Genomic DNA, 12,484 nt, shown 5'->3' with positions numbered 1-12,484 from the left:
GGGTGGGGGCAGAGGGCTCAGCTGTTCCCCTCCGGCTGTGAAAGGGTTAACACCTCCCCACCGCACCGCAGAGGTCAGAAGCTGTCCTGGCCTCTGCCCTCCAAGCCTTGGGGTCCTGGGACGGTCAAGGCAGCCTCCGGCAGCTGGGTTCTCACCTGTGCCCGTCCACAAGAGAGCCTTCGTGAGCAGGCGCCCCGCGAACGGGTGTTTGCTGTGTGGCTCTCTTGCCGACGCTGTTTTACTCACCAAACACCCGCCTAGAATTTGCCAGAATTTGCACCAGGCTTCGTTCCAAACACCTGACAGACATCAGCTTGTTTAATGCCGTGACTGTCCTGGGAGGCAGGACCCGGTGCCAGGCCATGTGGTGGATGAGGGACTGGTGCCCCCCAGCTAGCCCACATTTATTTAGTTCTTGCTGTATACCTCTCATGCACTTCCCACGGCAGCCCCAGGGGGCACGGCCGTCCCATCTTTCTGGTGAGAGCCACTCAACACATACCCCGCAGGAAGTGTGCACTTCCTTTCCAGGGGGCCCCCCTGTCCCCCTGCTTACCTGGGTCAGGGCTAGCAGGCGGGTGTGGGCTTGGCCTGCCCAAGACTGGCCAGCATGGCAGAGAGGTCCAGAATGAACAGCTTCACCTGGGGGTCCCCAGCACAGCCAGAGTCCCATCCCAGCCCCCGAGGGTCCCGTCCCCACCCTCCACCCCAGGATGCTGCAACGCAGGGTTTGGGGGTGGAGACCCCTATTAAAAGCCAGCAACGTGCTGGTTACCAGCAGCCGGCGAACCTGCCCTAAGCTGTTCTCGGTTCTTTGGGTCTCCGTCCCAACCCCCCAAATGGTTTGTGGTTGTCGGCAGGTACCCTCATAGTTTCCTAGCTGGCTATCACTTGCGTTACAATTAAAAGTACTTTTATTTGCAACGATTCGTTTCCCCCTTTTTAAACAGATCGGGCATATTCACCTGTGTCTGGTCTGCTCTCCTCTCCGAACACTCCCAGATTTTGTCCTAATTAAACTTATTTATTGATACGAACTTCATGAACGCCCATGGGTCCACTGCCAAGAGCTAGAGCTTGAACAAACTTATCTTTGGGTTCTCCCTTAGCGTTTGTCACAGGGAGGGAAACTATATTTCTAACAAAAATAGGAGAGAGTTAGGTTACCCCTTGTCGTAAGTGGAGGACAACTGGAAAAATGCTACAATGAATGCAAAACCCAGTCTCTGCATTCTGGTTGGCCGCTGTCGCCTCCACGGGGTGTGAGGCTCAGGCCCAGAGACCAGAGAGCACTACAGGGGTTAAAGGTAGAGTCGCCCCACAATGAGCCTTTCTCTTTGGTAGAATCGGGGTTGGTTGAAAAGGGACGGGCATTTGCCTGCTACGTCATAACTGAGCCTCTGTCCCTCCTGGAGTCGTGCACCGCAGGGTGCTGGGCCACACTTGGGAGAACTGGAGACATCCATCCCTCTCCGGGTGTGGAACAAAGGTAGGCTCCCAGGGCCCCGGTTCCTGGCGTTTGGGGTCGAGGGTGCTGGGCGCAGGACAGGAGTGGCAGGGGCTGGGGTGCCTCCTTTTGTGTTTCTTCCGCTTAAAGGAACCATGCTCTGGGTCCCCATTAGGAACAACAGAGGGGTCCGAAACCCCCTCCCTCTGTAAACCATGTCACATATTCTGCAACCTTGCAAACCTGAACGACTTGGGCCACAGTGCCATTGGTGGTGCCCTTGTGCAGAAAGACGAGGGCACGGCCCCGCCCTCTCCCTGGGGAACCAGAGGCCTGTCCCTGCCAGGAGCAAGGGTGAGTCTCAACCTGGTTTCTTATTGATGTCACACTTGTTAATGCTGTCTGACCCTGGGACAAAAGACAGACTCTTGGCCTAAAGTACAATATCGTCACACACCTTGGCCCTTGGGCGCAAGTGAGAGGCCTGGGACCCAGAGAGGGGCCTGGCGGCTTGCTTCTGGCCACAGAGCAGATGGCCCACAGAGCCAAGACCAACCCAGCCGCCTAGGCAGGGTTCCCAGGTGGCCACAGAGCCCACATCCCCCCCACCCCGGGGGAGGGGGGGGGCTGGAAGTGTGTGTCCTGATCACAGAGGGTCATACTGAACCCGGAGACTTCAGGCACTGTGAAGCTCTGAATCTGGGGGTTGGAGGGCACGTAAGGAGGGAGCTCACCTGCTCCAGCTGCCCCTCAGTGTCCTCGATGTCCAGGGCAGGCGGGTGCGTCTTGTGCCGGCACACTAGCTGGAACAGGTTGAGCGCTGCTATCCTAGTGCGTCCCAGGAGAAGGGTCTTCTCCGCCCCCGTGTTCTGGCTCTGAATCCACTTGGATTCCTGCAGAACACCCCGCCCCCTTCCCCGATCAAGGTTTGGGCCTGCTGAGGAGGGTGGGGGGAGCCCCCTCCCTTCCCTCCAGTCTGGTGCGCCCGGGCGCCTCCGGGAGAGGAGTGCAGGAATTGGGCGTCAGGTTGGGCTAGGACTGGCCGCCTGTGTCCGGAAGCGCGTTCAGATGCTGGAATCCGCCCGTTAGCGCTGCTCCCCTCTGGGGTAACCATTGCCTTCTGGTCTTAGCACTCGTGGGCTCCCCTCTGGGGTAACCACTGCTTCTGCTTCTGCTCTTAGCACTTGTGGCACTCCTCTGCGGAGGTGGGAGGCTGGGGTCCCAGGCGCCCACCTCCTCCCTCCCGGCCGTACCCAGCGCAGCGTGCGCTCCCTCGCGGCCTCCAGGCGCTCCAGCAGCTGCACTCGCTGCTGGCCCTGCCCGAGCAGCTCGCTCTGCCCCGCGTCCCGCAGCCGCTGCAGCCGAGCGCGCGCCTCCTCCAGCTCGGCCAGCCGCTGGCGCTCCGTGAGCCTCAGCGCCGCCTGCATATCGACCAGGCCGTCGAAGCGCGCCACCAGCTCGGGGATCTCTTGGAACTAGGGTGCGGTCAAGATGGGGACTCAGCCGGCCCGCAGCCCCCTCCCCCCCCCCCCCCCCCCCCCCCCCGCCATCCGGCCCTCCGGCGCCTCCTCGGTTAGCCCACGTGCAAAATGAGGGTATCGCACGGCCCCTACCCCAGAAACGAGGACTGCTCTCGCCCCTCCCCACTCCAGCATAAAGCCTAGCCAACTTCACTGCCTGTGATTAGTATTCATGTAGTGTTCATGTATTGTTCAACCGGTATCTATTGAGTGCCTGGGCACACCCCCTCCTTCTCCTGTGTGTCCCTGAGTGAGAGTTACCATTCTGAGCCTCAGTTTCCCCGTTTGTAAAAATGGGGGGGGGGGGGACCCGGGTTTCCCCCATGCGGTTGACAAGAACAGGACTTACATCACCGGGCGTTGGGGAGAATTCAGAGCAAACCTTGTCCCTGGCATACAGTCAGTGCTCAATAAGTGGTGATTCCTGACATACAGTCAGCGCTCCAGTAGTGCACACCCAAAGCCTTTCCAGAGGCCACCCGACCTGGTAGCCAGGCTGCATGGGGGCGCCGAGCCCCGAAGCCTCCGCAGGGTACTCACCTCCGGCAGCTGCTCCAGCACTCGCCCCAGCAGGCGCGCGCAGGGCTCCAGGCGCTCCAGCCGGCACCGCAGCCGCGCGCGCTCCCGCTGCAGCTCCTCGAACTGGGCCCGAAGCCGTAGGGCCTCCGCCTCCCGGCGGTCCGCCTGGAGCCGCTCCTGGGCCGCCCTCCGCAGGGCGCGGTTGCGCCGGGCCTCGGTGTCCTGGGGAGGCGGACAGAGCGGAGGCGACCGCCCTCGGGACCCGGGAGCCCGCGGGGCCCGCTGCTTCCACCGCCCCAACACTTGGCGCGCCCAGCCGTGGTAGCAGACAGGTGGCCCGTGGGCAGAGTGAGCAGTAGCTCTGATTTTGGTCCCTCTCCTCTCCCCCACGCTTTTTGAAAACTCGAATACGACAGGCGGTGCGTGTGTATTTCCTACTCTACAACCTCTTGTATTAGTCAGCACACTTTTAAAATTCCCGAGCGAGGCTGCCCCTGCAGGATAGAGACTCCCCGACCCGCTGACCTGCCTCCCCCCAGCAGTCTCCACCTACCTGCAGGAACTTGTCAAAGCGGACAAAGGACCCCTTTAGCTCCTGCTCCTTCTGTTCCAACTGTTCCCAGCGCTCTTTCAGCGCTGCTCTCGTGGTCTGGAACACCTGGGGGAGGTGACGAGTGGGTGTCTGTGTGTTTGGGGGTCCAAGCTATCCAGTAATTTCATGATCCTACTTATCTGTTGTTCCTGAGCTTGTCTGCACACCCCTGCTCAAACCCGCCCATGGCTCCCACCACCCCCGATGAAGCCCAAATGCCCTCTCGCAGCCAGCTTCCCTGTGCGTCCTTCTGGCCTCATCTCACCCGCTTCCTCTGACACTCTGCCTTCCAGACATTCATCCACCTGTGTTTTGTCCTTGCCTTCCAGTTTTGTATGTGCTGTTCCCTCTGCCCGCTTCTCCTTCCTCACCCCACCCTCCTTTACTGGCTAAGCCGACTCGCTTGCCCTTTCCCAATCCCCAAGACATTACTTCCTCCAGGAAGCCCTCCTTGACCACCCCTTCGTGGAGATAGAGGCTTCCTCTGGGCTCCCGCAGCGTCTTCTCAGTGCTTCCCCACCTGGACACTTGTGGTTTTTTTGGTCTGGGGTCCCAAAACGTCTCAGGGACTGCAGTGGAGGCTCACCTCCTTCTGGGCCCGCAGGCCTCGGTCCGCGTCTGCCAGCTCTTGCCTCTTCTCCAGGAGACGCAGCACTGGCGGGAAGTGGTCCACACTTTGCTCCGGGATCTTCCTGGAGGAGCTCCAGGAGGAGGCAGGGATGAAGGAGGCAGAAGGTGGGGCCCCCAACCCCCCGCCCCACTAGTGCCTGAAATACCCCCATTAGCCCCACGCTAGCTGCTGAATTTATTGAATTCGTTCAATAAATTGTACCGAGCACCTACTCTGTGCCAGGCATCTTTCCAGGTACTGAGGGGTGCAGGTGTGCACAAGGCAGACAAAATCCCCACCTTCCAGAAGCCACCAGGCTGCTGGGGGGGCGGAGCACACAGAAAACAAACCTAACAATGAATAAGGCTAGGCCGAGGTAGGTGCTCAGAGGAAAAATTAAGCAGACAAAAGGAAATCTTTTCCTTTTTAAAAATTTATTATTTACTTATCTTTATTTTTATTATGTGTTAATTTTTGAGATAGAGAGACAGGGAGAGAAAATGAGCAGGGGAGGGGCAGAGAGAGAGAGGGAGACAGAGGATCAGAAGCGGGCTCCGAGCTGACAGCAGAGAGCCTGACGCGGGGCCCGAACCCACAAACCGTGAGATCATGACCTGAGCCGAAGGCAGTCACTTAAGCACCTGAGCCACCCAGGTGCCCCCCCCCTTTTTTTTTTGAAAGAGAGAAAGTGTGCACACAAGCGGAGGGGCAGTGGGAGGGAGGAAGAATTTTTTTTTTTTTAAGTTTATTTACTTATTTTGAGAGAGAGAGAGAGCGTGCATACGAATTGGGGATGGGTAGAGAGAGGGGGAGAATCCGAAGTAGGCCCCAAGCTATCAGCGCAGAGCCTGACACGGGGCTCAATATCACGAACCTGAGCCAAAATCAAGAGTAGGAGGCTTAACCGACTGAGCCATCTAAGCGCCCCAAAAGGAAATCTTTCAGTAGGGAGATGAAAAAGTCTCTCAGAGGAGACTCTGAGGTCTGGGCAGAGACGCGAAGGGCAAGGGGGAGTGAGCATGTGGACACCTGCAGGGAACAGCCAGTGCGAAGGCCCTGAGAGAAGGATCTTGGTTTGTGGAAGAGCTTGAGGCTGCTGTTGGGGGGGCAAGGGCCGTAAGAGAGGCAGGGCAGCCGCCGGGAGACCGGTGACGGGGTTCCGGGATAACACAGAGATAGTGTGGTGCTGGTCAGGTGGTTGTAGGGGAGAGGTGAGGAGGGTAGGTTCCGGCTACAGCGTGAGAGCAGAGCTGCTGCTGCGATTGGGGATGGGGGGAAAGGAGAGAAGGATGAACTCAGAGCCGGAAGGGGGGGGCTGGTGGAAGTCTGGATGGGGCGCAGGGGAGACCAGCTCCTTGCTGCGGCCAAGCTGCGTTGGGAAGGCTGTTCGGCCTCCCTCAGACGTCCCTGGGAGGGCTCCAGGAGGAGGCTGGGATCTGAAGGCATGCTGGGGGGGGGGGGGGGGGGGGCGGGCGCAGTGCTGCACACAGCCCTCCACGGTGCTGTGTAGAGAGCAGAAGGGAGGCTCCAACAGAATGAGCGGGAGGGCCTTCCCGGCACCGGTCCGGTCCAGACCGACACTGAGCTTGGGCCCCTCGGTCACTGCTGAGCACAAAGCAGGCACCCGACAAGCTTCCTCTACTCCTCCTTGAAAGCGCAGAGCTTTGCAGGGATTCCCATCTCAGTGCAAAGGATCTAATCGCAGCCGGATGGCAGCCAGGGGTGGGGATCCAGAGCAGAGGCTGTTAACCCGGCTCTGCCCTAACTAGCCCAGAGACCGGTTTCCTCTGAGCCTCAGTTTCTTCCTCTGTGAAGTGGGGACAGTAATACCCCAGCAGGAGTTGCCCAAGGAAGCCAGACGCCACGGTGGGCGAGAGGAAGGCACGGGTCATCCCGCCCGCTTCTGCCCTCCTTCCAGCCCTCCCTGCCATCCCAAGACACTCACGCAGGCAGTTTCTCTTGCAAGGCCAGTCGGAAATATTCCTCCCAGGGCACTGCCATTGTGCCGGCATTCACCCCGGGCTTTCTTTCCACGGATGGAGTTTTGCACCAGCCAAGGGGGCCCTGGGGGCTTCTGATGTTCTGATGGAGGGCAGTGTGGCAGCGGGCTCTGTGCTCCGCGAAGGCGGCCACCTAGCAGGCCTTGGTTGCCGGGGCAACCAACCACACAACATTCCACAGCCGGCCTGAGGCCTTGGGATTCCATCCTGGGAGGGGAGAGGACAGGGGGCCACCCAAGGGGGGTAGGGCGGGGAGCAGACTCTGCCTATTTCAGAGATGGCTTTAAGTCCCAATCTCAACTGGGGTGCAGTGGAGAGGAGGTGGCTCCTTCAGCCAAAAATGTACCCATTTGGTGCCACATGTCTGGTCAAGCCTCTTCCTGGCCGGGTGGGATGGGACGGGACGCCTCTATCATGGTTGTAACGGTTAGTTGTCTGTTCAAAGAGTAATTATTGGGCACCCACTGTTTGCCAGGTCCTGGGCAGGGCTATTCACTCCCTGGCAAAGTGCTGAGGGCCTACTACGTTCCATCCCTCCGAGGGTCAACACCTTTTGCTGGGGATGGGGCTACCCTGGCCCAGTCTCATGGAGCCCCCAGTGTGGCTAAGGGAGATCAGCACCACCCAGGGGAGGCTGGGTTGGAGGAGCCCCAGATTTGGGGGATGGGGAGGAGCTGACATACCTTGAGCGATTACTGCTGTTCAGGCACTGTGCTAAGCGCTTTCTGTGCAATGTCTAAGTTAATTCCTAAAAACGGCACTCCAGGGGACGGTATTAGAGAAAAGCGCCCAGACCAAAACTGCAGATACCCATGGGTCCTCCACCCAGAAATAATACACGCTAGCATCTCATCGTCTGTGCTTTCGATCGTTTTATTTTTCTGTTTTAAGTAATATTTTTCATGTAAAGAAATATATTTTCTTATTGCAGAAAAACAGTTAGGAAAAACCATGCTTATCATGCCTACATTGCTTAAAGCAACTCCTAGGCATTTTGTCCGAGCACAAATTAATTAATTAATTAATTAATTAATTGTTTATTTAAATGTTTATCTATATTTGAGATAGAGACAGAGCATGACTGGGGGGACACAGAATTGGAAGCAGGCTCCAGGCTCCGAGCTGTCAGCACAGAGCCCCACACGGGGCTCGAACTCACAAACAGCGGGATCATGACCTGAGCCGGAGTCGGACGTTTAACCGTCTGAGCCACCCAGGCGCCCCTGAGGGCATATTTTTAGAAAGGAGCTAAAATAATGTACATTTTCTCTTGGATCATTTTGCATTAAATTGCACATATATCTTTCTGCACACATTGACGTGAAGTTATAAGCTACACGACCTAATTTTTTTCTTGGTTTAAAAATATTGAGGTATAATTTACATAATGTAAAATTCATTTTTTTTTCACGTACAGTTCTATGGGTTTGGCAAATGCAGAAAGTCATGGGTCATCACCACTACAGTCAAGGTACAAAATGTTTCCATCACCCCCAAAAGTCCCCATGCTTCTTCATAATTAACCCTTGTCCCCACCCTAGCCCCTGGCAACCGCTGACCTGCTCTCTATCCTGATAGTTTTGCCTTTTCCAGAATATCAGAAATGGAATTCTATACTTTGTAGCCTTTTGAGTCTGGATTCTTTAACACAGAAATGTTCATTTGAAACTCATTCCTGTTGATGGGTGTACCCATAATTTATTCTTCTTCATTGCCGAGTACTATTTGATGGTATACCATGGTTTGTTTATTCAGCCTCCCGCTGGGTCATTTCTGGTTCTGGGCAATGACAAATAGAGCCTGTGTATTCATGGACAGATTTTTGTGTGAACATAAGCTTTCATTCTGCTCTGTATAAATATGTAGGAGCAGGATTGCTGAGTCATATGGTAAGTATGTGTCTAACTGTACGAAAACTGCAAACTTTTTTCAAAGTGGCTGTACCATTTTTAAAAAAATAAGTTGCTTTTTTTAAAGTGTATTTATTTGGGGGTGCCTGGGTGGCTCAGTTGGTTGAGAGACCGACTTCGGCTCAGGTCATGATCTCATGGTCTCTGAGTTCGAGCCCCGCGTCGGGCTGTGTGCTGACAGCTGGGAGCCTGGAGCCTGCTTCGGATTCTGTGTCTCCCTCCCTCTCTGCCCCTCCCTCACTCATGCTCATGTCTCTCTCTGTCTCAGAAATAAATAAACATTAAAAAAATTAAAATAACATAAAGTGTATTCATTTATTTTGAGAGAGAGAGAGCAGGGGAGGGGCAGAGAGAGAAGGAATCCCCAAGCAAGTTCCTCACTGGTAGTGCAGAGCCTGACACAGGGCTCGAACTCCCGAACCGTGAATTCATGACCTATGCTGAAACCAAGAGTCAGACGTTTAACCGACTGAGCCACCCAGGTGCCCATGGCTCTACCATTTGTATATAGACACCAACAATGCATGAGAGGTCTGATTACTCCGTATCCTCGCCAGCAGCCGGTATTGTTGGGTGTTTTTCAGGTCATTCTAATAGATGTGTAACCCCCAGATGACTCTTTTATTTAGAGGGCCGTGTAGACATGCATGCAATTTAAGAAGTGATATAGGGGCGCCTGGGTGGCTGAGTCGGTTGAGAGCCGGACTTCAGCTCAGGTCAGGATCTCGCAGTTCATGGGTTTGAGCCCCGCATCGGGCTCTGCTGACAACAGCTCAGAGCCTGGAGCCTGCTTTGGATTCTGTGTCTCCCTCTTTCTGCCCCTTCCCAGCTCACGCTCCGTCTCTCTCTCTCTCTCTGTCTCTCTGTCTCTCAAAAATAAAAAAAAAATTAAATAAATAAAAAATTGAAAAAAAACTTTAAGAAGAAATACAGAAAGATCCCATATCCCTCCACCCGGTTTCCCCCGATGGTTCCATGTTGCACCTGACCGCACAGTATCACAACCAAGAAATTGACATTGATACAATCCGCCAGCCTTAATCAGGTTTCACAGTTTTACATGCACTCATGTGTGTGTGTATTTAGTCCTAGGCACAGTTATCACATGTGGACCCCTGTGACGGTCACCGTCAAGCTGCAGAATGTTCCTCGCTGGGATCCTTCATGCCGCCCTTTGCTAGCCAGGACCCCTTCCCTCCCTCCTGCCTCCCTAACCCCTGGAGACTATTTATCTGTTCTCCATCTGCATAGTTTTGTCGTCAAGGATGTTACCTAAGTGGAATTGTACAGTATGTAACCTTTGAGGCTGGCTTTTGCACTCCACTTTGTTCTCTGGAGACCCACCCTACTTGCTACACGCATCAGTGCTTATTCTTTTTGATCGCTGAGTAGCGTGCGGTGGGATGGATGGCCACAGTGTAACCATTCAGGTAGAAGGACATTTGGGTTATTTGCAGTTTGGGGCTCTCTTGAATAAAGCCGCCGTGAGGATTCCCGTCCTGGTTTTTGTGTGAACGTAAGCTCTCACTCCTCTGGGATCGATGCCCGTGAGCATAACCGTTAAGGAAACTGCCATAGTCTTTTCCAGAGTGGCGGTACCATATTCCCACCGACAATGCACGAGCGATCCGGTGTTTTGTTTTGTTTTTTCTTCATCCTCGCTATTCTCACCACTTTTGTTTTAGCCATTCTGATAGGTGCAGTGATGTCTCCTCGTGGTCTTTGCGCTTGTCTACTGGCCGTAATGATGAGGAACATCTTTTTGCGTACTTCTTTGCCATCTGTGTCTCCGCTTCGGCCAAATATCAGTTCCGCATCTGTCGCCTGTGTTCTAATGAATTGTTTTTAGCCGTTGGGTTTGGGGAACCTCTTTATATATTCTAGATACACGTCTGGATGTTCCAGATAGACCTCTGTTGGGTATTTTCTCCCAGGCTGTAGCTTGTCTTTTCATTCTCTTCACGTGGTCTCTCGCAAAGAACAGTTTTAAACGTTGACGGTCCGATTTGCTGCTTTTTCCTTCATGCGAATGTGCCAAGCCCAAGGCGGGACTTGAACTCAGCCATCTGGACGTGGAGCCCACCTTCTCAACTACAGTACTTCAGATACCCTTGAGCCCATCTTGGATCTCTCCCTCCTCAGGCTCCATTCCCTTCCTTTCCTGTTCGGAGGGTGTCCTCATCTTGAAGCTGCTAGGCGTCCTTCCCTTTTTAATCTCTGTTCCCTTAGAGGTGGTTTGTTTGGGTGTGGTGGGGGGGGGGGCGGGAGGGCAGATGTTTATTGAGCACTTACTCTGTAGCAGGCACCGTGTGAGGATACAACAGTGGTTAAGGCAAATCCTGCCCACATGGGACATACAGGCTGATGGGGAGGTCAGAGGCCTCAAATGACTGCAAATATGTCATTATGCTCTGGAAGGCCTAGGGGAAGAAGCCCAGGGTGTAAGGAGCAGGGAGGGAAGCCTCTCTGAGAAAGTGTCACGTGAACCCAGACCTGAAGGATAAAGAGGGGTGAGAAGAAGAAAGGAAAAGTATTCCAAGTAGACAGAACAGCATGTGCAAAGGCCCTGAGGCAGGAGGATGTGGCTTCTTCCTACAAGAGAACAAAGGTCTGTCTGTCGGTGTGCAGAATTCAGGGATGATGGGATGGGTCAGGCTAAACCCCTCCATGCCCCAGGCCTTTGCATTTCTGCTTCAAATGGGGCCTTGCTTCCAGGTCCTCTTGGGGCTCCCCTGCCACGCTGCTGAGGCAGAGGTCCCAGCCCCCCTCCCCCCACCTCTCTGTCCCCTTGGCCTGGGAGACGGGTTGGGTCGGGCTGCTGAGTGACAGCAGGACACAACTTCTAGGCTGGCCTTGCCCTTGGCCACGACCCGTAGCTCTGGATATATCCACTCTCCCCGCCCCCAGATCTCATGCCTGGGTGGCCTCCCCCTGCCTACTTCTCCATTCCAAGGCAGGGGCGGGGAGGCCACCTTAGGGAGAAGGGCCGAGGAAGGAGGAAGCAGGGCGTCAGACTGGCAGCCGGACACGGTGTTTCAGGCTGTGGGGGGAGGGGACCTACTGCTTCCTCGGCAGCCAGCCTACAGGAGGGGTTTGGGAATCCTGCCCACTCCTCCCACCGCTGCCTCCTGTCCCACGTGGCTCTCTGCCCAGAATCGTGCCCCGCGATCACAAATGGGGCTTTGTGCTCCCGAGACAAAGAACGCACTCCTCACCCCCAACCTGGGCCCGGCTTTGTCCGCATTGCCCCCGGCCTTGGCCTCAGAAGGGATGGTGCCACTTCCGGGAGGGGAAACTGAGGTCTAGAGGGGCAGACAGGTCTGTGGAGCCAGAGGAGGGGTCTGTCCCCGGTTTGGGGGCGGAGGTGTAGCGGAGAGGGGGTAAGTCAGCACTGATTAAGCTGCCACCCTGGGCGCCACGGGGAGAAAGGAAGTAAAAAAATAATATGACTGTTATCACGGCGAGAGAGGCCAGATTCCAGCCCTGGAGGGAAACAGAATTCTGTTTAACCCAGCGAGTGCGTTCTGAGTCTTTCTTAATGTGCCACGCGGTGTGGGAGGCGCGGCATGAATCAGACATTGTCCCTGACATTTAAGAGATAAGACGAGTGTGTAAAATACCACCAAACAAGCGAACAAGAGACCAAGGTCACAGAACGGTGCCAACAGGCAGGGGTGAGGGGAGTGGAGGGGGGTGGTCGTGGCTGCCTTCCCAGCTGTCTTCCAGGGCTACCCGGAGGCCGTGTGCCAGCCTCAAAGGCCAGCAGTGCCTTCAGAAACTGGAGGGCGCACGCATTATTTTTCTGATTATGAAAGCAGCGCATGTCATCATGTCCAGGAAAGCCCTGGGGCTCCTGCCCCACTCCGATGCCCGCTTTATCATCTGC

At 55.4% G+C, this 12,484-nt stretch overlaps 1 protein-coding gene across 3 annotated transcripts; it reads right to left on the bottom strand.

The window, feature by feature from the left end:
- Nucleotides 1–32: 32 nt before the first annotated feature.
- Nucleotides 33–6,838, bottom strand: CFAP73 (cilia and flagella associated protein 73). Of its 3 annotated transcripts, none has more exons than XM_053205871.1 (7): nucleotides 6,634–6,836; nucleotides 4,665–4,779; nucleotides 4,040–4,144; nucleotides 3,508–3,708; nucleotides 2,701–2,922; nucleotides 2,182–2,340; nucleotides 33–642 (listed from the first exon to the last, which is right to left on the bottom strand). In XM_053205871.1, exons 1-7 carry the CDS (start codon nucleotides 6,687–6,689, stop codon nucleotides 568–570), a joined length of 933 nt encoding a protein of 310 aa, XP_053061846.1. In that variant the 5' UTR covers nucleotides 6,690–6,836; the 3' UTR covers nucleotides 33–567. The 3 variants fall into 3 exon arrangements, with proteins under 3 accessions (XP_053061846.1, XP_026899776.2, XP_026899775.2); XM_027043975.2 differs by having other exon boundaries at nucleotides 4,665–4,770; nucleotides 6,634–6,835; XM_027043974.2 differs by lacking the exon at nucleotides 33–642 and having other exon boundaries at nucleotides 897–2,340; nucleotides 6,634–6,838.
- Nucleotides 6,839–12,484: the final 5,646 nt, after the last annotated feature.

The sequence above is a fragment of the Acinonyx jubatus genome, chromosome D3, assembly GCF_027475565.1.
Source record: "Acinonyx jubatus isolate Ajub_Pintada_27869175 chromosome D3, VMU_Ajub_asm_v1.0, whole genome shotgun sequence".
NCBI lineage: Eukaryota > Metazoa > Chordata > Mammalia > Carnivora > Felidae > Acinonyx > Acinonyx jubatus.
This window is presented reverse-complemented; position numbering and strand designations above follow the sequence as displayed.

Excerpts from the sequence above, each read along its gene's own strand:
- CFAP73 (XM_027043974.2), bottom strand. The coding sequence starts at position 6,689 with ATGGCAGTGCCCTGGGAGGAATATTTCCGACTGGCCTTGCAAGAGAAA. Across the intron at positions 4,780-6,633 it reads TTGCAAGAGAAACTGCCTGC|CTCCTCCAGGAAGATCCCGG; the intron begins GTGAGTGTCTTG and ends CTCCTCCTGGAG. Across the intron at positions 2,341-2,700 it reads GGGAGCGCACGCTGCGCTGG|GAATCCAAGTGGATTCAGAG; the intron begins GTACGGCCGGGA and ends GGTGTTCTGCAG.